Source organism: Carassius gibelio, chromosome A15 (assembly GCF_023724105.1).
Source record: "Carassius gibelio isolate Cgi1373 ecotype wild population from Czech Republic chromosome A15, carGib1.2-hapl.c, whole genome shotgun sequence".
In the NCBI taxonomy this organism is placed as follows: Eukaryota; Metazoa; Chordata; class Actinopteri; order Cypriniformes; family Cyprinidae; genus Carassius; species Carassius gibelio.
In genome coordinates, this window is record NC_068385.1 from 1,972,430 (window position 1) to 1,996,870 (window position 24,441).

General features: G+C 35.7%; 3 protein-coding genes and 1 pseudogene across 3 annotated transcripts; 2 read left to right on the forward strand and 2 right to left on the reverse strand.

The window, feature by feature from the left end:
- Positions 1 to 790: 790 nt before the first annotated feature.
- Positions 791 to 1,732, reverse strand: LOC128028629 (olfactory receptor 52J3-like). Its single transcript, XM_052615898.1, has one exon. It carries the CDS (start codon positions 1,730 to 1,732, stop codon positions 791 to 793), a length of 942 nt encoding a protein of 313 aa, XP_052471858.1.
- Positions 1,733 to 5,246: 3,514 nt separating this feature from the next.
- On the reverse strand, positions 5,247 to 6,188 carry LOC128028619 (olfactory receptor 52J3-like). The gene has a single exon (XM_052615892.1). It carries the CDS (start codon positions 6,186 to 6,188, stop codon positions 5,247 to 5,249), a length of 942 nt encoding a protein of 313 aa, XP_052471852.1.
- Positions 6,189 to 10,435: 4,247 nt separating this feature from the next.
- On the forward strand, positions 10,436 to 11,383 carry LOC128028607 (olfactory receptor 52B4-like). Its single transcript, XM_052615876.1, has one exon. The coding sequence runs from the start codon at positions 10,436 to 10,438 to the stop codon at positions 11,381 to 11,383; it is 948 nt and encodes a 315-aa protein (XP_052471836.1).
- Positions 11,384 to 15,661: 4,278 nt separating this feature from the next.
- On the forward strand, positions 15,662 to 24,126 carry LOC128028814 (olfactory receptor 1361-like; annotated as a pseudogene).
- The last annotated feature ends 315 nt before the right edge of the window (positions 24,127 to 24,441 follow it).

The following is a 24,441-nucleotide window of genomic DNA, read 5'->3' on the forward strand; positions in this document are numbered from 1 at the left end:
TACTTCATTGAGAAATGATAAATTGATCATGAATAAAGAATGTAAATACAATTATTAAACACATTATAGATATGCTTTTAAATTAAGAATAAAGCATTTATATCTGTATTTATAAACTGCTTATTACTGTCTATTAATGCTTTATAAATTATGAATTATCTGTTTACTAATGCTTAATTAATGATTAATAGTGTGCAGTTATTATAGGATAACATAAGTGTAACCGAGCACACTAATTCGGAACATAGATACTGACAATAAAAGTCTATACTTTGATTTTGTCAAGACTGTCTGTCAAACCAAAATATACAAAATTATATACACCATTACAGAGATGTAAAGTAATTATATGTTGATATAACATTTGGCCTGTGATAAAATTATGCCATCTGGATAAAATTATTTGTTTAATGGGTGGGAGTGGGGATGGCTAACACGATGGTTTAAGAGTTGGTTGCATGACACATAAAATAATTTATAATTCATTGATAGTTCAGTTGAACCAATAATTTATTACTCAATCAAGGACTAGTGTCTTAAATGCATTTCAGAGTTTAAAAAACATGCCAAAAGGCACTTTTTCTTCCTTGTAAGTTATTAGAGAAAAATTAAATGTTCAATATATGGAAACGGTCAACAACAACTTTTATCTGAAGCACTTGTGAAAGATGAAAAATATCAGATACATATGTATGTAATTTATATATTTCATCAAATATGAGATTCACATATTTATAGAGCAATTATAGAGTCATTTTATGTAATGTCTTACATAATATTTATTTTATGGTTATTGTACACTGTTTTTCTTTCTTTTAAAACAGTTGACAATTTTCTGTCTAATTTCCTTGGTTTTAAACCCATAAACAAGTGGATTCACAATGGGAGGAAATACAACAACAGATGTAGAAAACACCCTGCGTAGGTGAGCTGGAACATTTTCAGACCGATGTGCAATAAGAGGGAAAAAAGTGTTGAACTCCAAGAACAGGAAGACCACTAAATGAGTGCCACATGTCTGAAGTGCCTTAATCTTTGCATCTGTCTGCTTATTGGTAACACAAGTGATTAATATATGAATGTATGTGAATGCAACAACAGAAAGTGAAACACAGTGGTATGAACATAAAATAAACAATCCATAGATGTTGTTCACGGTTGTGTCTTCACACATGATTCTCATTAAAGATGGGTTATAGCAGATAAGCTCTGCCATGTATGTCTGGCAAATCTTGTAAGGCATTAGAAGACAGAAAAGTACAAATATTATAATAAAATGAATGAGCCACATAACAGTTATGATTTTTACTAAGTTACTAGTAGTCATAATGGCTCCATATCGCAGTGGGAAGCAGATAGCGATATACCTGTCAAAGGCCATAGCGGTTAGAATGAGATGAGATGCACCACCATACAGATGTATAATAAAGCCTTGAAACAAACATGCAGGATAGGATATTGATCTGTCCTGAGACCATATACTATACAGCAGCTGAGGAAAAAGGCTTGTAGCACTTATTGTGTCATTGATAGGCAGGTTAAGCAAGAGTATATACATTGGTTTATGAAGATTCCTGTTTTCACAAATGGTGACAACAATTGTGAGATTGCAGAGTAAGATGAACAAGTATGTTGCTGTTCCAGCTATGAATGCAGGGTAAATGCTTGCCTGAGGCAGTTCCAAAGAGTGCAAAGTCAGCATCACTGAGAAGACAGATCCATTTGGATACATGATGAATGCACGTATGACCTTGAAACATAGAAACCAGTATAGACAAGCTAATAATGATTGTTTACATTATTTAAATCTCATTAGAACTTTCAGAGTTTTGTTGCTTTCCACAATGGACATACATCATCCTTTTATTCTGACATATCCAGAATCATTGTTCTTACAGCCTGAGGGGAAAAAAAATCAAGAATTCTATCAATAGCATGTTAAATCCTCCATAAAGCCTTCAAATACAAACAAACAAAAACAATTGCATAACAGAGCTACATTTTAATATTATTTAAGTTTACATCCATTTTAATGTGTAACTTGTTCACATGAATTTCTAATCTTATATGGCTAAGACAAGCTGTACATTTTACATTTTATTTAGCCAGCTTAAGTGATCCTCCTTCACTGCAGCTGAAAATTGCTATGTTCCGGTCATCTGTAATCATCTGATTTATACTCATGGATCACGCTGGGTGGAAAACTCTTTGTTTACTTTGGGTTAACCATGGGAATGGGTGTTATGTATCATGTGCACATTAGATTTAAATCTTGAATATAAAAAATGACATACTGTTTTCACATGGGAAATCATACTTTTGAGTTGCTTTGCCTTGAGAATATAAAGACAGAATTTATGTTACCACAATCCCTCCTGAAAATACCAGTTTAGACCAGAAAGGAGGGATGATGGGAAATGTAGTTCTGTGGTGACTGGACTGGTGATTGAGGATTGTGACGCGAGATTGTGACAGAGTGAACTATTCAGTTAATATTAAATTAGACAACTTCATGAAAGAGTACATGAACTTTTATTTCAGTGTTACTGGTTTTGAGAACGACTCCACTTTGCTCAGAGATCTTGTTGATCTAGCTCTTAAGCGAGTACATTATCGACAATGAGCATCCGCAAGAGAGAGGATGTAAGAAAATCCCATGTATGGAAACTAGGGGTGCAATGATTCGCTCGTTTTATCAATGCATCGATTACAATCCCTGAAGCACTGTGAAAAATTGTGTCGTTAAATAACAGTAATTTACTGGCAGCAGGGGTGCCAGTAAAGTACTGTTAATTTACAGCTTTCAACCATTAATTTACCACTCTATTTTTTTTACAGTATTTTACCGTAAATTCTACCATGGAAATTAACTCCACTCCCACTGCTTCAAACAGTTTTAGTTTAAAAACTAGCATTCCTACAATGTTAGTACTATGAACTTATTTCATTTGAGTCCACTGAGAAGGAATATTTCTTAATATAAAACTGCAAACATTTTATGTGTAGTAGTAAAGTAACTAAATGCATGACTTTTACTCAAATCACTGCAGTTCATTGTCAGCTATAGCACACATGTATGTGCTGAAGTACTTTTTTTTTTTTTCATTTATTCCAGGCAATGGCACAAAAAGTACAAGGTAGACAAATATAGTTAAATCATATAGTGCAAGGAAAACAAAAAACAAAACAAAAAACAAAATATACAGTATTCAAATATGACGATCGAATTCTGCCTGAAAGGGAGTGGGAAGAAGACAACTTATTTAATCCCACCCCAGTTCCACATTTAGTGATTAATAATTGAGCTTCATTATTATTTTGCTCATAGATTATTTACAAATATATCATGGTGGCGTTTACCACAAGTAACAAGTAATTATTATAATAACAGTTTATACCAACAATGTAATAGGAATAAGCAATGCCAACAATGGTAATGGACAATATACCAACGATGGTAATGGACAATATACCAATGATGGTAATGGACAATATACCAAAACACTGAGCACATGTTAACGCTATGAGACAGAGTACAACATAAATTTAACTACAATATAATATAAATAAACAATGGCAACAATTGTAATGGACAATATACCAACGATGGTAATGGACAATATACCAACCATGGTAAGGAAACACTGAGCAGATGTTCACACTATGAGACAGAATACAACAGCACTTTAAATTAAAGACCTTCATCCCTGTATTTTAACCAGACCCAATGTTTATATAACAGTTTAAATTGATAAATAGTTCGGCATTGCTTTTGTTGCAAGTCCAGTTTGTTCCAGAGTTTCACTCCACATACAGACACACAATAATATTTACGAGTGGTTTGGGCTCTCGGTAATGAAAAATGTCCAAAACCTCTCAAGTTATGAGCTCGCACAGGAGTTGTAAAAAAACGTTGTAAGTTAGGCAGTAATAATTTAATTAATTTAATAATTTAATAATTTAATAAACTTAACACAGAGATCACCACTGTATCAGTGACTCCACATTTACTGCCTTTATATACAGCAGCAAAAGATCAGAATTTGAGGCTCATCATTGACTCAAGCACAGGCTCTATTTTCCAGCACAATGGTGAACAACAAAACTACATTAAACTAACAGATCTCTCTTGTGCAAACACACATGAATACAGTCAAGTTCAGTATTTACTCTCATTATCAGTGTATGACTTTGCATAATTTTTTTTCTATGGATGTTCACAAATATTTTAGTTAAATTAACTTTTTTTTTTTTTTTTGGTAAATCTGACATTTACATTTTACAGTATATTACTGTTTTTCGTTGACTTAACGGCAACAAACTGTAGAAAAACACTTTTTTTGTTGGCAACCATTAATTTACGACAACAAACTGTAGAAAAACAGTTATTTACTGGCAGCAGGGGTGCCAGTAAATAACTGTTTTTCTACAGTTTGTTTCCTGTAAATTAATTAAAATTTATTACTAAAAAATTATTTAGAATTCAGTGATGGTTTAGTTAAACCAAACATTTATTACTCAATCAAGGACTGAGTAATAGTGTCTTAAAGGTGACATATCATGAAAATATTGACTTTTCCAGGTTTTAATTGCTAGAATCAGGTCATGGTGCATCTACCAACCAAGGATACTTGAAAAAGATTAACCCAGTAACTAGGGCCATAGATGGGGTTGGCGGGGACCCCGTGCAGGTTGTACCAGTGGGCCCTGTTTGAAACTTTAAATTTGTTTAATTTGTATGTTCATTCTGTTTATTTATTTGTGCTATTTACACAATGTTTACGTTTTTTTCAAGTTTGTAGGTGTCCAGGTACAGAAACCGAATTATCAAATTAAAGATAGCACTGCATGGTCTTCTGTAAAAATGAAATATACAGTCAAAACAAAATGTATTCAGACACCTTCAACATTTCTCAAATTATCACAGTTTATTTGATATACTTTAGTATATTAGGCGCGAGACACCAGAGACCTATATTACATAATGTTAAAAGGGGCATAATATGTCTCCTTTAAATTTTTTATTTTTTTTGCACTTTTTCTTCCTTGTAGGTTACTAGAAAAAAATAAAATGAATAATATATGGAAACCGTCAACAACAACTTGTATCCGAAGCACTTGTGAAAAATGAAAAAAACCTATTACATATGTAATATATATATTTCATCAAATGTGAGATACAAATAATTATAGAGAAATTATAGAGTAATTTTATGTAATTTCTTAAATAAGCTTCATTTTATTGTTTATTGCACACTGTTTTTCTTTCTTGTAAAAAAGTTGACAATTTTCTGTCTTATTTCCTTGGTTTTAAACCCATAAACAAGTGGATTCACAATTGGAGGAAATATGAGAGCAGATATAGAAAACACCCTGCGTAGGTGAGCTGGAACACTTTCAGACCGATGTGCAATAAGAGGGAAAAAAGTGTTGAACTCCAAGAACAGGAAGACCACTAAATGAGTGCCACATGTCTGAAGTGCCTTAATCTTTGCATCCGTCTGCTTATTGGTAACACAAGTGATTAATATATGAATGTATGTGAATGCAACAACTGAAAGCGAAATACAGTGGTATGAACATAAAATGAACAATCCATAGATGTTGTTCACGGTTGTGTCTTCACACATGATTTTCATTAAAGATGGGTTATAGCAGACAAGCTCTGCCATGTATGTCTGGCAAATCTTGTATGGCATTAGAAGACAGAAAAGTACAAATATTATAATAAAATTAATGAGCCACATAACAGTTATGATTCTTACTAAGTTACTAGGAGTCATAATGGCTCCATATCGCAGTGGGAAGCAGATAGCGATATACCTGTCAAAGGCCATAGCGGTTAGAATGAGATGAGATGCACCACCATACAGATGTATAATAAAGCCTTGAAACAAACATGCAGGATAGGATATTGATCTGTCCTGAGACCATATACTATGCAGCAGTTGAGGAAAAAGGCTTGTAGCACCCATTGTGTCATTGATAGGCAGGTTAAGCAAGAGTATATACATTGGTTTATGAAGATTCCTGTTTTCACAAATGGTGACAACAATTGTAAGATTGCAGAGTAAGATAGTCAAGTATGTTGCTGTTCCAGCTATGAATGCAGGGTAAATGCTTGCCTGAGGCAGTTCCAAAGAGTGCAAAGTCAGCATCACTGAGAAGACAGATCCATTTGGATACATGATGAATGCATGTATGACCTTGAAGCATAAAAACCAGTATAGCCAAGCTAATAATGATTGTTTACATTATTTAAATCTCATTAGAACTTTCAGAGTTTTGTTGCTTTCCAAAATAGACATACATCATCCTTTTATTGTGGCATATCCAGAATCATTGTTCTTACAGCCTGAGGGGAAGAGCAAGAATACTATCAATAGCATGTTAAATCCTCCATAAAGCCTTCAAATACAAACAATAAAACATTACAGAATATATCAGACAGATGTTGTAGTATGTTAGCAGATTAATGATCCAAATTACTTTGAAGTAGCTACCTTTTAAAAATATTAAAATTTACATCCAATTTAATATCTCATAACTGTAACTTTCTAATCTTATATGGCTAAGAAAAAAACAGTACATTAAATATTTAGCCAGCTTAAGTGATCATCTTTCACTGCAGCTGAAAGCATTGTGTTGTGGTCAACTGTAGTCATCTGATTTATACTGATGGACCGCGCTGGGAGGAAAAGTCTTTGTTTACTTTGGGTTAACCATGGGAATTGGTGGCGTTATGCATCATGTGCACATTACATTCAAATCTTGAATAAAACAAATGTCATTCTCTTTTTTGCATGGGAAATCATACTTTTGAGTTGCTTTACCATGAGAGTATGAAGACTATTTATGTTACCACAATCCCTCCTGAAAATACCAGTTTAGACCAGAAAGGAGGGATGATGGGAAATGTAGTTCTATGGTGACTGGACTGGTGATTGAGGATTGTGACAGAGATTGTGACAGGAGATTATGACAGAGGGAACTATTCCTTCAAAGGTCCCATATCTTCAAAGTTGAAATTTCCTGGATTTTGTCATGATAACTGATGTCTATGGGCTATTTAACTAACATATACATTTAAAAACAATCAGTCCACAGTAGCAGTGATTTTTCACAAACCGTTGAGACTTCCCTAAAAAGTTGACGTCAGAACTACACAGTCAATTCCTTCAGTCACTACTCCGAGCATCGCCCACCATCCCACTCTCCTTTTTTCAACCCACTGGACAACATCGCATCCATGCCATTGCTGAGCATTGAGCAACAACACCACTGAAACATGTCGAAAAGGTTAACTTTAACCACAAATCCAGATCAGCCGACCTGTAAAGTTACACTCTCACTCAAAAGATGGGAGGTATATAATTATTTTATGTATTTTATACAATTTTATACTTTTGTTGTCAGAGTTTCTATACTACAAATCAAGAAACCTAATCATTTACAAAACATAACTGTGTGTTCATAAATGATTAATAAGTGATATGTTAATATTTTTATCTATGTTTTGTAGAATGAGTTGTAAATCATTTACAAGTGATTAGATGATGATTAACTAATCATTTACAAAACATGACTATACGTTCACAAATGATTAAGTAATATGCTAAAAATACTCCATGTGTCAGAGAAGACATCTGTCTACACCTTCACCAGTCAGCCCTTACATTGCAGTACACACTACAAAGTATTCAAAACCTGCTGTGTAAATGTATGAATAAATGATTTACAAAGCTTTCTGCATCATCTAATCTGAAGTGTAAACTACTCATCAGTTGTAAATGTTTTACTCATCATTTGTAGTACTTTCCCCCTAGTGTGTACACACACACAACCTGTAACTGGCAGGATTGTAAAACATTTACATCTGATGAGTAGTTTACACTTTAAAATAGGGGATGCAGAAAGTGTGTTTTGAAAGCTGTCTTGGAAGAGAGCACTTTCAAAACCTAAAGCCAAATTCAAAAGGAAGATTGTAGCCATCTTGCGATACATAAAAATTGACCAAAACTGTCACTTCCGGTGCTTGATTGTGCCTCGTCGGTGCTTCCTCTGGGCCAACGGCAGTGTTGTGCCTGAACACGTTCTTTGAATGATAGTTCATGAACTCGTTCATATTTTGGGCGAACGTGAACTGAACGTGCTGTATTATTGCCTGATGAACGTTGCTGTCAACTCGTTCATTCTGGTGTCTGTGAACGGCACGCTCTCTTAGGTTAACTTCGTTCAATAGGGTGCCAGATTTCTATAGAGCCTTCCAGTCGAAAACCCGGCTAAAACACACCGTAAATAGGTCTTAATATGTAGCGGAAAAACTCCCAATCTGGCAACACCAGCCACCAGTGTCGCACCCGGTCGCACCGCCGTCCGCCGCATGTGTAACGCGTCATCAAAAAATAAAAATAAAAAAAGCATCGAGGCGACAGCAGCATTTAGCAAGAAGGCGTATGATCACTTAAAAGAATTATATGATGTTTATGACAAGGTCGGCGAGAATGGCAGACAAAGCATTAAAGCAACAATGGGGAAATGCTGTCCCCTCAATGCTAATGTAAACCCTGGTTGGGTAAGGATTCAAAATTGGATATGTAGATGAAATCTGACGCATAGCTTCATTGTTAAAACTGATAAAATAATTGCTGTCTGTGATTCTACATGCATGGGCTGTTGCAATAATTTAGAAAAATAATAGCTCGCAGCAACATATGGAAAAAAAGAACTATGAACTAGTTCATTCTGTGAACTTGGTGAACTTAGTTCAAAATGTTGTAGTTTGAACTATGAACTGAACTAGTTCATTTTAAAATTTGTGAATTGAACTTTGAACTAGTTCATGTAGAAAGTGAACTTTCCCAACACTGGCCAACGGCCAGGTTTTTTTTTGGCCCGACGAAAACCTTGGGCCAAAGCAGGCCAGCTGGGTCTAGTGGAAGCACCGACGAGGCATGAACAAAGGGGAAGTTTCTCCGCATGCAGAAAGCATCAGTGCCACGGATTATTTCATAAAGATAACAGCTATAACACCAACATTAAAAACTTTTTAAAATAAATTGAGCTTAAAACTCACTTTCAGTAAGCAGGGAGTGTTTGAAATAACTTGACCCAATGTGGATTATCACTATACAAGGCAGAAACATTTATAAGCGATGCAAAAGACTATGCAAGCTAGGTATTAAAGCTACCATAGTAAACATGGTAAATGCAACTGCAAAATTATTTGATTATGATCAATGTATCACTTACATTAAAACATTGATGCATTTGGATTTAGATATTTGACAAAGCATGCAAACGGCCGCATTTATCGTGTTTGTTATTACATCGTGCTACTTCCAGTGACTTATTTCTTATTAGTTTTCTTATAACTTCTCTTTGTTGGTGAAATGAAGAGGTTGGATGACATTATTTTTCAAATTCAGAGAAAATGTCATCAAGTGCTGTGTGTTTCTGTCTCTACTTCATGCACGTAAATGCCATTGGATGTTGCAATACAATGTCATTATGCTAATCAGGCTTCAATATTTTAGGAAAGAAAGGTGTTTACCCATATTGTCATCATGACACAATGTTGTGATACTGATATTGAAAGGGAACTACTGTAGTTAACTCTGCTGTTTAAGTGATTTTAATACAATGGCTGAGTGAGTGATGGCAAATTTTACATCTTTGTTTCTTCTGTCCAACATAATCAGTATCTCATTCTCAATATTTTTCTTCTTTTACAAACTCATAGAAATGCTTTTGTGCATTATTTTTTTTTTGGTGAACAAATGGGAATGCAATTTTATTTATTTGTTGTAGTTTCCATTCACCTATAGAAGTTTACAAAACGATGATGTCTACCATTTCTGAGAACCCCAAAAATCGGAAAAGGGTCCATTAAAATCCCCAATTTTTTAATGGAAAACTATTAGGCAATTCATAATTCTTAATTTAAATTAGCACCAAACTTCGAAATGCACCTGTAAAAGCAACATCAAATATATCCAACTATTCTTGCTATCTAGTTGAAATGGATGTGATACCTTTCATGTTGTATTTCACCAGAAGTGTTGCTCTTCCATTGACTGAACTGATTACAAAAACATTTTGTTGATCTTGACAATGACATCATCATCATGGATTTCCCCCTCGTGAGATTTATAATCCACACAGACTAATAACTCAAAGACAGCATAAAGGACCCAAGATGTAAGCGTGGGCACAAGTTAGGAAAGGTTAGGACAGGTTGCTGCATGACTGCTTGGTCAATCAATCAAACATTAAATTACCGTCATGTTGCCAAAAGCAAATAACCATCACCATACCTTATGTAGAGCAGCAAAGGATTGTTGTAAGTATTTTAAATGTTTCACAATTACACATAGTATACTTAAATGAGCTATATGTTCTATTTGCTATTTTCTGCTTTGTTTAGAACAATATCATGTCTTCAGCTGGCAACATCTTCAATGTGTCATCTCATCTGTTTCTTCAAGGCTTCGATCTGTCCCCTGAACAGGCTATTGTTGCATTTGTCTTTGCCACACTAAATTATATAATCATATTGTTCTGCAACTTCTTCCTCCTGTTCACTGTCATAACCAATAGGGGTCTTCATGAACCAATGTATATTCTCCTGTTAAATTTGTCCATTAATGATCTAATAGGTTCTACATGCCTGTTCCCTCACATCATGCGGGAGCTCCTGTTTGACACCAAGACCATTCCGTTCTCCATCTGTATCACTCAGGCGTTCTTCATACATGTGTATGCATTATCAGCGGTCTTCATCTTGACTGCAATGGCATATGACAGATATGTCGCCATCTGCCAGCCAATGAGATACACTACCATTATGAGCAAAGTTCACCTCACAAAGATCATCTCTTTGGTTTGGCTTTCTAATTTGACACTGATTGGAATCCTTTTCATTCTCCTCCTGCGGTTGCCTCGCTGTAGGTCTTACCTTACCCATCCATATTGTGACAACCCTTCCCTCCTGCAACTGGTCTGTGCAGACATGACCATTAATAACATTTACGGACTTCTGATAACAGCTCTCTGTCAGGTGTTAACAGTGGGTCTGATTTTGTACACATACCTACGGATCCTCATAGCCTGTTTCCACAACAAAAGCTCTGACACAAGGAGTAAAGCTCTGCAGACATGTGGCACACATCTAGTTGTCTTTATCTTGTTTGAGTGTTTGGGTCTTTTCACCATCATCTCATACAGGATAAAAGATATTTCTCCTCACTTACGAAAATTCATTGCGGTTGGTGCTATGATATTACCACCAACGATGAATCCTATTATATATGGATTGAGAACTAAAGAAATCAGAGTCAAAGGAATAAACTTTTTCAGGCGAAAAAAAGTTTTCATGTCATGAACACATAACACTGCAGTGTCATGCTTAACATTGTTTCTACACAATTTGCTTTGCAAAGTTTATCAGCTGCATTAATGTGACATTAATCTGTCTTTCTGTCAGATCTTTCTCTCTCTAACACACACACGCACGCACGCACACACACACACACACACACACACACACACACACACACACAAACATTTAATTTATAAGCCGTTTCAAGTAGTAACAGGAGTATGCTTATTTTTCTATTCCTTAACCTAAGCCAGTCCAGAGTTTTTATTAAAAGGCATCCTAAACATCTATTATGGGTTGTTGTATCTACACTCGAAATAGATAGTACTGTATTAATTTGAGGGAATTTTCTGTATGCACTTTTCTTTTGTAACCTTTATTTTGAATGTTTTCTAGAGTTTTAAAAAATGTCTGTAAAATTAATGGATAATGTCCTGGTAATGAGCTGCTAGTTCTTTTTCTTACATTGTAATATTATAGGCCTATATTATATTTTTTATTCTCTTGTTGACTACTGACATTTTTATCAGTGTCTGGAAATTTTAATGTTAGCATTTTTTATTTTGCTGACCTATATGATTCATCTAATAAAAACCATAAAGACCTGTTCATGTTATAGCAACTTAATATGATCTCTTTCCCCTGCTCTGACTGAAATTCCCAATTCCAAAAATGTTGGGACACTGTACAAATTGTGAGTAAAAAAGGAATGGAATAATTTACAAATCTCATAAACTTATATTTTATTCACAATAGAATATAGATAACATATCAAATGTTCAAAGTGAGACATTTTGAAATGTCATGCCAAAAACTGGCTCATTTTGGATTTAATGAGAGCTACACATTCCAAAAAAGTTGGGACAGGTAGCTACAATATAAGAGGCCAGAAAAGTTAAATGTACATATAAGGAACAGCTGGAGGACCAATTTGCAACTTATTTGGTGAATTCGCAACATGTTTGGGTATAAAAAAAGCCTCTCAGAGTAGCAGTGTCTCTCAGAAGTCAAGATGGGCAGAGGATCACCAATTCCCCCAATGCTGGGGCGTAAAATAGTGGAGCAACATCAGAAAGGAGTTTTTCAGAGAAAAATTGCAAAGAGTTTGAAAAAGAAGTTTAAAAAAAGAAGCCATATCTAAACATGATCCAGAAATGAGCCAAGTCTAAATTAAAGTGTGACAAAGTGGAAAACTGTTCTGTGGTCAAATGAATCAAAATTTGAAGTTATTTTTGGAAAACTAGGATGCCATGTCATCCGGACTAAAGAGGACAAGGACAACCCAAGTTGTTATCAGCGCTTAGTTCAGAAGCCTGCATTTCTGATGGTATGGGGTTGCACGAGTACGTGTGGCATGGGCAGCTTACACATCTGGAAAGGCACCATCAATGCTGAAAGGTATATCCAAGTTCTAGAATAACATATGCTCCCATCCGGACGTCATCTCTTTCAGGAAATACTTTACATTTTCCAACATCACAATGCCAGACCTCATACTGCATCAATTACAACATCATGGCTGCGTAGAAGAAAGATCCGGGTACTGAAATGGCCAGCCTGCAATCCAGATCTTTCACCCATAGAAAACATTTGGCGCATCATAAAGAGGAAGATGTGAAAAGAATACCTAAGACAGTTGAGCAACTAGAAGCCTGTATTAGACAAGAATGGGACAACATTCTTATTCCTAATCCTCATTGCATTTGTTTTTATTCACAATTTGTACAGTGTCCCAACTTTTTTGGAATCGGATTTGTATGATTTCATAACCACAGAATACTAATTTAGCAGACTATCACATATCCTGACATAATTTTCTGCTGGCATTAATTTTCTTCAAATTTAAAGAAGTAATTTATGCTATTGTAGATCATAACCACACAATGGAAACCTAAAGCAATTTTTGCAATGTTACCAGTAGCAATATATAAAAGAATATTGCACCTTTAAAAGTTTTTTTTATATGAGTTATGAATACAAGCTAGGTCAAATGTATACCAAAAAACAGGGCCATGCACGGGGGATGGCCCGGTGGCTAGAGATCTGCTGACTCTGCCCCGTTTTTTTCCCGCCTGCTCTGGAAGATCATTTCCCATTGATCTTTGTGCTGCTCTTTGGAGTGAAGTTCCTAGTGTCATTGCATCAACAGATAGATGCATTCTTAGAATTAGAATGTTTAATCATATTATCTTACCAGATCAGATCTAATATAAATAACACAAAAGTAGCTGGTGTTGGCACAATTTGTAGACAAAAAAATATTTGTTAAAATAAATTTACATTTTAAAATAAATTAAATAAAAGCCATGCTCCACTGCACCAATCACATTCACCTGATAGCAATCACACCATGCACCTGAGACCACACACAGCACAATCATCAGACATGCTTTATAAGCATCGGACTTCCCCTCATACAGCCGAGTATTGTTCTGCACATATCCCTATCCTAGCGATAGTTGTGATACCAAGCCATTCTGTGTTTGTTTTCATAGTCTTGTTTCGGTTTCTAGTTTTCATAGTCTTGTTTCAGCTTCTAGTTTTCAAAGTCTTATCTTAGTTTATAGTTTTCATAGTTTAGTCTTTTTCGTGCCTTGTCCTGTTTCTTGTTTTTTGACCCCTTGCTCTGTATTCTGGATCACCCCTCTTGTTTAGCCCTCTGGATATGGTTCATTCATTGAAGGCCCATGCTTGCCTTAGGGATATTCTTTGTCTTGCCCTCTATAGACCTGTTTGCCAGTGTTTGACCCTCTGTGTAATAAAAGCTCACAATTGGATCTGCACCTCTCATGACTCGTCAGTCTCGTTACAGAATACTCGGCCACACAAGGATCCAGCAGCTGTTCAGGTGAACACTGGCCAGGTATGGACACTATACAAAAATACTATTCGCCACTAAGCAATGCCCACGATCACTGGATAACCATATTAGAGAGTTTTTAGTCATTGCATACTATTCTGAGTTACAGAACATTATTTTGATAAATAATGAGATTTTCTGCGATGGCACCTCTTCAATCTACACTTAGATGTGAGGGTCTGCCATAGGCAGAGCATGTGTAAGACTTAGCTTCCCCCTGGCCACGGGGTCTTATGGCAAAAATGAAACCTTAAATTGGACAAAAACACTCCTGCACAAATAAATTAAGTCTATTGCTGAATAAGGCTACGTTCACACTGCAGGGTGAAATGACCCAATTCCGACACTTCACTGATACGCTACAAACGTCATAATTCTGCGTTGAAGTAGGCGGGAACGAGAAGAGCCACTCACATCAGTATCCCACCACTCCTGGCTGCGACTCCGCACCCACACGTTTCTCTGTACTGACATTGCTAACACTCTGCTCCACAAAACACCTTGGCCAAAAACCTTGCTCTCCTCCTTTTTAATTTTCTTCTTAAAACAAGAAGATTGTAATTGTGCTGGCTCCGTTGGGAAAATAACTTTAATATTGCAAAAAGAGCTCCGCTGTTGACTACACTGTTGTTGACATCCATGTTTAACGTTAGCTACTTCCGCAGACAACGAGTGACCTCGTTCACCGTTGAGTACTCTTCTGCGCATGCGGGTCACTTCTGGGCAATTTCACGTTCACACAGGAGATCACAAAAGGTCGCCTTTAATTGGAAATGTGAACGGCCTTGCAAAAAAAATCTAATTTTTTAAAAAATTGGAATTTAGCATTAAGCCCTGCAGTGTGAACGTAGCCTAAGTGTCGATTGCGGCATTAGATTAAGATCTGCTAATGTTGCACCGTATTTCATTTTAGCCATTTTTACAGTTTTGCGCATTATAACAAATCCCACACTATTCTGTTTAGTTTAGGAATGCAATGGCCAATCGTGCGTTCGCTGACTAAAAACCGAACCTTAGCGAATTCTCTCGTCATGAACAACAAATCGCAGATGTACGTACAATGTAAGTAAGAGATTCATTTTGCAGTGTAGACCACTTAAGTGATTATAAGGACAGATAGTTTTGGACAGAGTGCTTAATCTCGCGATATATCAAAGTTAGTGATCATGTCACTCTCTCTAGGCTATGCAATTTATTTGCTGTTTGAATAACTGTGAAAAGGAAACATTATATAATTATAAATTTCTAATGTTTTAATTAAATTGTAATCATGTTAAATACAAATTCAGTCTCATTAAACATGTTTTATTAACATATATGAAACCCATGCCTGGTTCTTGCCTTAAAAGATGATGTTTGTATTTAATACATTTTGGCTGCTTTTAGCTTTACCCTGGAGTCGAGCAGAGCCTCGTCACAAAATGACGGACACAACAACACCCCGTCAAGTCACCGTCGATCTTCCAGAGTCAAGTCTAGTCACTGTCAATCTTCCAGAGTCTCGTTACATCTCAGCTGAACTTCTAGAGGTTCATCACTTCACAGCTGATCTTCCAGAGACTCAACACGTCTTGTCTGTTGCACCCAGAGCCTGGAGGTCAGCTCTTTAGTATCCCAGACTGGCATTCAGCATGGAGGATCCACCACTGCTGTCAGTAAGAACAGCTGGTATCCCAAAACCATCACGCTCAACCCCTCCTGTGCAGGAACTGATTTCCCAGTCTGAAGTGCTTCCCATGATGGAGATTGTTTTATGTTGCATTTGGGCTGCGTACACCACAACTGAAACTCTAGAGGAGGTGGCGGCCAGGGCTATGTCATGATCACTGAACTTCCGTTAATTCACCACCAGAAGTCATCATCCACAACACACAATCTCACACTACACAATACACCCTGGACTACATTTCCCATGCTCCATTGCTGCAATCACATTCACCTGATAACAATCACACCATGCACCTTAGACCAATCACAGAACACACTTTATAATCAGTTGGACTTCTCCTCATACACGGCCGAGTATTGTTCTGCACATATGCCACTCCTAGTGATAGCTGCGATACCAAGCCATTCCTTGTTCGTTTTCATAGTCTTGTTTCGGTTTCTTTTTTTCTTTTCTTCGCTTTTTTACTAATGTGGTCCTCAAGATAAGTTAAAATGATGCAGAAGTACAATGAAAGTATCTGTCCTATCCTACCTACAGTATCCTAATGAAAGTCAAGTCACCTTTATTTATATAGAGCTTTAAACAAAATACATTGCGTCAAAGCAACTGGACAACATTCATTAGGAAAACAGTGTGTCAATAATGCAAAATTACAGTTGAAGGGTTGTGGTTGATCGAAAAATCATAATTATGTTATTAATAACTCACCCTCATATCGTTCCAAACCCGTAAGACCTCCGTTTATCTTTGGAACACAGTTTAAGATAATTTAGATCTAGTCTGAGAGCTCTCAGTCCCTCCATTGAAACTGTGTGTACGGTATACTGTCCATGTACAGAAAGGTAAGGAAAACATCATCAAATGTGACATCAGAGGGTCAGTTAGAATTTTTTGAAGCATCGAAAATACATTTTGGTACAAAAATAGCAAAAACTACGAATTTATTCATCGTCTTCTCTTCCGTGTCTGTTGTGAGAGAGTTCAAAACAAAGCAGTTTGTGATTCTGGTTCGCGAACGAATCATTCGATGTAACCGGATCTTTTTGAACCAGTTCACCAAATTAACTTTAATGTGGCTGACACTCCCTGCAAAATGAGCAAAATGAGTTAAAACAAACCAATATCCCAGAGTAATAAATTTACTCAAACAGCTCTGACTGAACTGCTGTGAAGAGAGAACTGAAGATGAACACCTAGCCGAGCCAGTTCAGGCTAATATTTAGCTAAATGATTTGCATGGTTTTATATGTTGCTGAATCACCTATGCTATATGTATCATAAATATTTTTAGACCTGGATAAATTTTCTTTGATGTAAAAACCATTACATCTGTAATGCTAAAATGTTACTTTGCCAAGCCAAAAACAGCTTTTAAAGTAAATTAGTGCCTTCCGTTCCCCCCATGTGTTTCTCCTTTTCACAGTCTAGAGATGATTTTAGAAATGATGGGTGGTTCCGAAATACAAGGTCACAGGACAGTAAAAGTGCACAGTAACCAAGAAACAGGCGGTCAACTTATCCCACTCTCCCATACTTCTGTTGAAGATGAGGTAGAAGCAGGCTCAGAGAATGAGGCACATTCTTATCAAAACATCTACAATAAAGTGTTAAATTACTACAGAGTATGCTATCTTCTCTTTTAATTGCAACTGGATAATTTGTATTAACAAGCACCCTCCCTCCTAGTGCCCTTTTTTTTGGTGTGAGCCACTGCCCCTCAAAATGTCTGTGCATGGCCATGCCAAAAAATATTTATTCATAGAAACCATGTTATATTTTTTAATCACTAGATTTAAACATAATGTAACAGCATGCATGATATCATGTATAGTTTTCTCCACAATTAAATACTCGAAGGCATTTTTTATTATTATTATTTTTCTTAATACCTTTCTTAATTTTTCTAAATCACATCTTTATGTAAGATGTGAAGAAAGTAATTTAATTATAATATATATTTATGGATGCAACATTAGTTTTGCAATGAACCTATTTAAATGTATGTATAGAACTACAAGACCGAATGACTGACTGACTGACAGATTGATTGATTAAGACTTTATCATATCACACCCCCCACACCCTACTCACCACTCTACCCCCCAACTCACCACTCCATCCATTCTCTAAACCACTTGTCCTATGTAGAGTCACAGGGACACCTATAACAACATAACAGGCCATTTGCATGCAAACTCCATTTCTGAGAACCCCCCAAATGTGAAAAGGGTCCATTAAAATATTTTTTTTTAAATGTATTATTATTATTATTATTTTATAGAAAACTATTTGGAGTACAGGCAATTCATTTCTTAATTTAAATTAGCACTAAATTACTTAATGCATCTGTAAAAGCAACATCAAAGATCTCCAACTATTCTTGCTATCTAGAAGATAGCGTACAATTCATGTTGTATTTCTGTTCTTCCATTGACTGAACTGATTACAAAAATGATTTGTTGATCTTGACAATGACATCATCATCAAGGATTTTCCCCTCGTGAGATTTATAATCCACACAGACTAATAACTCAAAGACAGCATAAAGGACCCAAGATGTAAGCGTGGGCACAAGTTAGGAAAGGTTAGGACAGGTTGCTGCATGACTGCTTGGTCAATCAATCAAACATTAAATTACCGTCATGTTGCTGAAAGCAAATAACCATCACCATACCTTATGTAGAGCAGCAAAGGATTGTTGTAAGTATTTTAAATGTTTCACAATTACACAAAGTATACTTAATTGAGCTATATGTTCTATTTGCTCTTTTCTACTTTGTTTAGAACAATATCATGTCTTCAGCTGGCAACATCTACAATGTGTCATCTGATCTGTCTCTTCAGGGCTTCGATCTGTCCCCTGAACAGGCTATTGTTGCGTTTGTCTTTGCTGCTGTAAATTATATAATCATATTGTTCTGCAACTTCTTCCTCCTGTTCACTGTCATAACCAATAAGAGTCTTCATGAACCAATGTATATTCTCCTGTTAAATTTGCCCATTAACGATATAATAGGTTCTACATGCCTGTTCCCTCACATCATGCGGGAGCTCCTGTTTGACACCAAGACCATTCCGTTCTCCATCTGTATCACTCAGGCGTTCTTCATACATGTGTATGCCGTATCAACGGTCTTCATCTTGACTGCAATGGCATATGACAGATATGTCGCCATCTGCCAGCCAATGAGATACACTACCATTATGAGCAAAGTTCACCTCACAAAGATCATCTCGTTGGTTTGGCTTTCTAATTTGACACTGATTGGAATCCTTTTCGTTCTCCTCCTGCGGTTGCCTCGCTGTAGGTCTTACCTTACCCATCCATATTGTGACAACCCTTCCCTCCTGCAACTGGTCTGTGCAGACATGACCATTAATAACATTTACGGACTTCTGATAACAGCTCTCTGTCAGGTGTTAACAGTGGGTCTGATTTTGTACACATACCTACGGATCCTCATAGCCTGTTTCCACAACAAAAGCTCTGACACAAGGAGTAAAGCTCTGCAGACATGTGGCACACATCTAGTTGTCTTTATCTTGTTTGAGTGTTTGGGTCTTTTCACCATCATCTCATACAGGATAAAAGATATTTCTCCTCACTTAAGAAAATTCATTGCGGTTGTTGCTATGATATTACCACCAACGATGAATCCTATTATATATGGATTGAGAACTAAAGAAATCAGAGTCAAAGGAATCAAATTTTTTCAACAAAAAAAGTTTTGACATCATGAACCAATAACACTGTGGTGTCATGCTAAATATTGTTTCTACACAATTTGCTTTGCAAAGTTTATCAGCTGTTCGCATTAATGTGACTTGTCAAATGTTTTTGTCAAAACTTTCTTTGTAACACACACACGCACACACACACACACACACACACACACACACACACACACACACACACACACACACACACACACACACACACACACACACACACACACACACTGTTGTATCTACATTCAAAATGGTAAGTACAATATTAATGTGAGGGAATTTTTATGTGTGTACTTTTCTTTTGTAACCTGTATTTTGAATGTGTTGTGTTTTGTTCTAGTGTAAAAAAAAAAAAAAAAAAAAAAGTCCCGGTAATGAGCTGCTAGTTCTTTTTCTTACAGTGTATTATAGGCCTAGTTTATATTTTTTATTCTCCTGTTGACTACTGACTGTTCTCAGTGTCTGTGAATTGTGAACAGTTTTTTATTTGTATTTTTCTGACCTATGTGATTCATCTAATAAAAACCTGATTTGGTAAAATTAAAGACCTGTTCTTGTTAGACGAATTATTGACTGGTAATTTGATTATTGATTATCTCTTTCCCCTGCACTGAAATTAACACTTTAATTTTGGGAAAACCATAAAATGTATTTGGTTAATATGATTTCTTAACTTTAGAACCACAGAATACTAATTTAGCAGACTGTCACATATTATGATATATAATTTTCTGCTGGAGTTAATTTTCTTTAAATTTAAAGAAGGCCTGTATGCTATTGTAGATCATAACCACAAGATGGAAACCTAAACCAATTTTTGCATTGTTTCCAGTGGCAAGATATAAAAGAATATTGCACCCTTCTTTTTTTTTTAAAGATTAATAATGAATACAAGCTTGGTCACATGTATACCAAAAATATTTATTCATAAAAACCATGTTTTTTATCCCTGGATTTAAACATAATGTAAAAGCATGTATGATATTATGGATAGTGTTCTCCACAATTAAATACTCACAGGCTAACTCACTTCTAAATTGCATCTTTATGTAAGACGTGAACAAATTAAGGAAATTATTATCACAATATATTTATGGATATAGAATTAGTTAACCTATTTAAATGTATGTAGAACTACAAGACAATCTGACTGACTGATTGATTAATTGATGCCTTAAGATTTTATCATATCACACCCCCCACTCACCACTCCACCTATTCTCTAAACCACTTGTCCTATGTAGGGTCACAGGGATGCCTATACCAACATATCAGGCCATAGGCATGCAAACTCCACACAGAATAGCCTCCTGACTAAAACAAGGGACATTCTTGGTATGATGCAACAGTGCTGTTAACTCAGCCACCATTCCACGTTTTATGTTCCCTGGACTTATTTTATTTGTATTTTTCTGCAGAAAATATTTTAGCTCTTCAAAGAATGTCTTACTCTTTAAACCATTTAGTGAGCAATTTAAAATAGGGCCTTATCTTATCCTAAATGTAGAAACAGCACAAGATGCAGGTGATCAGGGAATAAAGGAATCTAAACTATAGCAGGACCAAGCAGCTCAGAACACAAGAACACCACAAGAACACTTATTTCTAAAGCAGTGACTTGTAGATTCATATTGATACAGTATGTTAAATATATTTGTAACTATCAGAGGAAATACAAACCGACACTTTAGGCAGTTATGTTATGACTGACAGAGCAAAATGGTCCACACTCAGAAAAAAGAATCAGTCTCTCACTAATGCGATACCCTAGTTAAGGTATAAATTAAAAGGTAAATTTTTGTACCTTATTTAACCCTTAATGACACATATTACTACCTTAAATGTACATATTAGTACTTTAAAGTACTAATACATATAAACAGATATAAAATACAACATAGAAGTGTACATATTTTGAAAGGGTACCATGCACCCGAATGGCAGATTTGTACTTTTTTTCCTCTGAGAGTGTAGCACGTTAAGGGCAATCTGTAAAGCATATTAAAACTACATTAATTTTTAACTTTAAAACATGGTTGGTTCTTGTGATTGTAAAACTTGTCATTAATGGTTTTGTTTTAATCATATTGTAATCATTCGGGGTGAATATTTTGGATTCATTTAAAGCAGTGAAATAATACAAGTCCTATACATGTAATTAAGGGATATGCATGAAGCACATTTATTACATGAGGATTTTGAATTTGAGTTTCATTTCATATGTTTTTATCATAAACAGAATTGTGGGTGTAAGTGTACCAAAGCATTTTATAGTATTAGCAGTAATATTGACCCGCTTTACAATATAGGCCTAATGTACTGTGTAGAAATATATTATTGCACTGAAATTATTGTCAAATTATGGTTAAATGTATTGAATGAGTATTAGATATACATTTAATTATTGTTATTTTGGCTTTTAGTCCACAATACAGTATATACACACAGCTCAAACTGTTGTTAGGGACATTTGCATGCATTGTTCCAAGAGGTTGGTGAGCTTCTCTAACATGTCAGAATATATTCCATCAAACAATATGTTATGTCACAACAGACTCTTCTATTATTGGCTGTAAAAATACTGTCATCATGAGCTCATCTTATTACCTGGAGACCCATTAGTTGTTAGTCTTGCATGCCAACCTTTTGTATACTGTAGCAACCATAAGTAGTCATTAGTTTAATTAATGTACTTAGTTTAAATTAGTCATGTTTGTTTCTGGTGTCTCTACAGGGAATCACAGGTTTGTCAAAACAAGATAATGAGTCTCCTAGGGATATGCATGATCAATCAATGTAAATGTCAAACCTTAAAATGTCAAATTATCTGCAAAGGACTCAAGCAGATATAGTATGTAGAACATTTATTATTATTTCCTTAAAATATCTGAAAATTAAAAGAATGTTACAGGTGGCAATAGCCTTTTGCATACACTGCTAATTCTGCTCAGAGCAAACATTTTTGTTTTGAATTTGTATGCCTCTGTGAGTCGAAGGTGTATGGACCAACAAAAGCTTTATTTGGACATAATTAAACTAATTAAATACTAATGAAAAACTTTTTTTGTTAAATAAAAAGACTTCAGTCAAGATAATTATATTTTTGTTTGCACAACAGTGGTTAATTAGACCCATCAGAACCTGGTCATTAGTTCGGAAGTCCTTTAAAAATCTGTTTTTCTTTCACATGGCCCGGTTTCAATCCAAAGCAAGATTTCAAGAGAAATCAGTAGGTATTTTATTTGTTTGTACACTTAACTTCTATTTGCAATGAAGGCTTCTAATATTTTTTTCACTTTTTTTCTATTACAATGTAAGACTGATTTTATACCAATGAGATGGAAAAATATTATAAGATTTCAGTGTTAGTTCAGTTCCTAAATCTGCCCAGGAACGTCATTGGCTTTTCAAAGTGTCTTTTCCTATTATTTAACGTGAAACTGAATCTTTTATGGCTGGAAACCTCTTACTTGTTCAATAATCCTACTTTTTATTGGGGTTCAAATTATTTTTTCAGTTGCTTTCAGCAATGGAACAAATTCTTTTAATAAGGTGTTTTATTTAACTGCCTTTGGAAACCGACCGCACTTTGGAAAACAAAAACTACCTCATTTTGGCCTTGGCGATCATCTACTTCATCACCTTGCTGGGTAACCTTATTCTTCTGGCTGTCGTCCTAATGAAGTCCAGCATACAGAGCACCAATTATCTTGCTGTATGTAATCTAGCCATTTTTGACATTTCAATGAATAGTGTTATTATTCCTCAGATGGTGCCTGTTTTTGTATTTAAATTATGTTTCGTTTGGAGCATGTTTTTCCCAAATGTTCTTCATGCATTTTTTTGGTGACATGGAATCCTTCTCTCTTGCTCTTTTGGCTTATGACCGTCTGATTGCGATTTGCTGGCCTCTGCGTTACTCTACAATAAACACCAGCCTGAGGATGCTGCTCATAATAGCAGGGATTTGGTCTCTGGTTGTTCTGCTGGAGATGTTTCCTGTCATTTTTGCAGTCAGGCTCCCTTACTGTGGCTCCAGAGAGGTACAGAGCTGCTGTTGTGAACATGGCCCGGTCTATAAGTTGGCTTGTACAGACACTTCTTACGACCGACAACTGGCTACTGCTAAGACTGAATGCTTTGCTAGGCCCTTTGACTTTTATTATTTATTATTATATCACGGATTGCATCCATATCACAGCATTGGAAGGCCGTCCATACCTGTCTCACTCACCTGCTGCTGGTCCTCCTCTATTATATGCCTGTGTATGTATAGGGAGTCTGCATTTAATTCAATTACATTTTATTTAATTTTAATTTAATTTTGACCTTTACGCTGCAGTTCTGACTGTTTCAGTTACACTTCCCCCAATGCTGAACCCCATCATCTACAGCTTAAAGACTGATGAACTCAGAGACAAGATAGTCAAGCTTCTGGGAAAGCCAGAAATGGCACAACAGATCATTAAAAATGAGGCCTATGGTTAACAAGATCTTTGTCTATTCCCCCATAGTAGGAGATAAATCTTCTTTAATATTTCACATTATAATCCATGTTTAGCAAAATGCACTTATAAAATAATATTATATTTTAAAACCTATGGACTTATATAAGACCGAGTGACTGCATTGTGTACGATTTATGCTTTGTATTCATGGCATGTTACTTGCAAAGATATCAGATAATAAAAGTTTAGTTTGTCCTGATTGATACCATTGTAGCCATACGTTACACAGAATTCATACAGTCCACCAGATGAGGTGGCAGTGTTTCTCAAGCATAAAGCTTCTTTTGCATATTCA

Coding starts and splice junctions, on each gene's coding strand:
- LOC128028629 (XM_052615898.1), bottom strand. CDS start 1,732: ATGTATCCAAATGGATCTGTCTTCTCAGTGATGCTGACTTTGCACTCT.
- LOC128028619 (XM_052615892.1), bottom strand. CDS start 6,188: ATGTATCCAAATGGATCTGTCTTCTCAGTGATGCTGACTTTGCACTCT.
- LOC128028607 (XM_052615876.1), top strand. CDS start 10,436: ATGTCTTCAGCTGGCAACATCTTCAATGTGTCATCTCATCTGTTTCTT.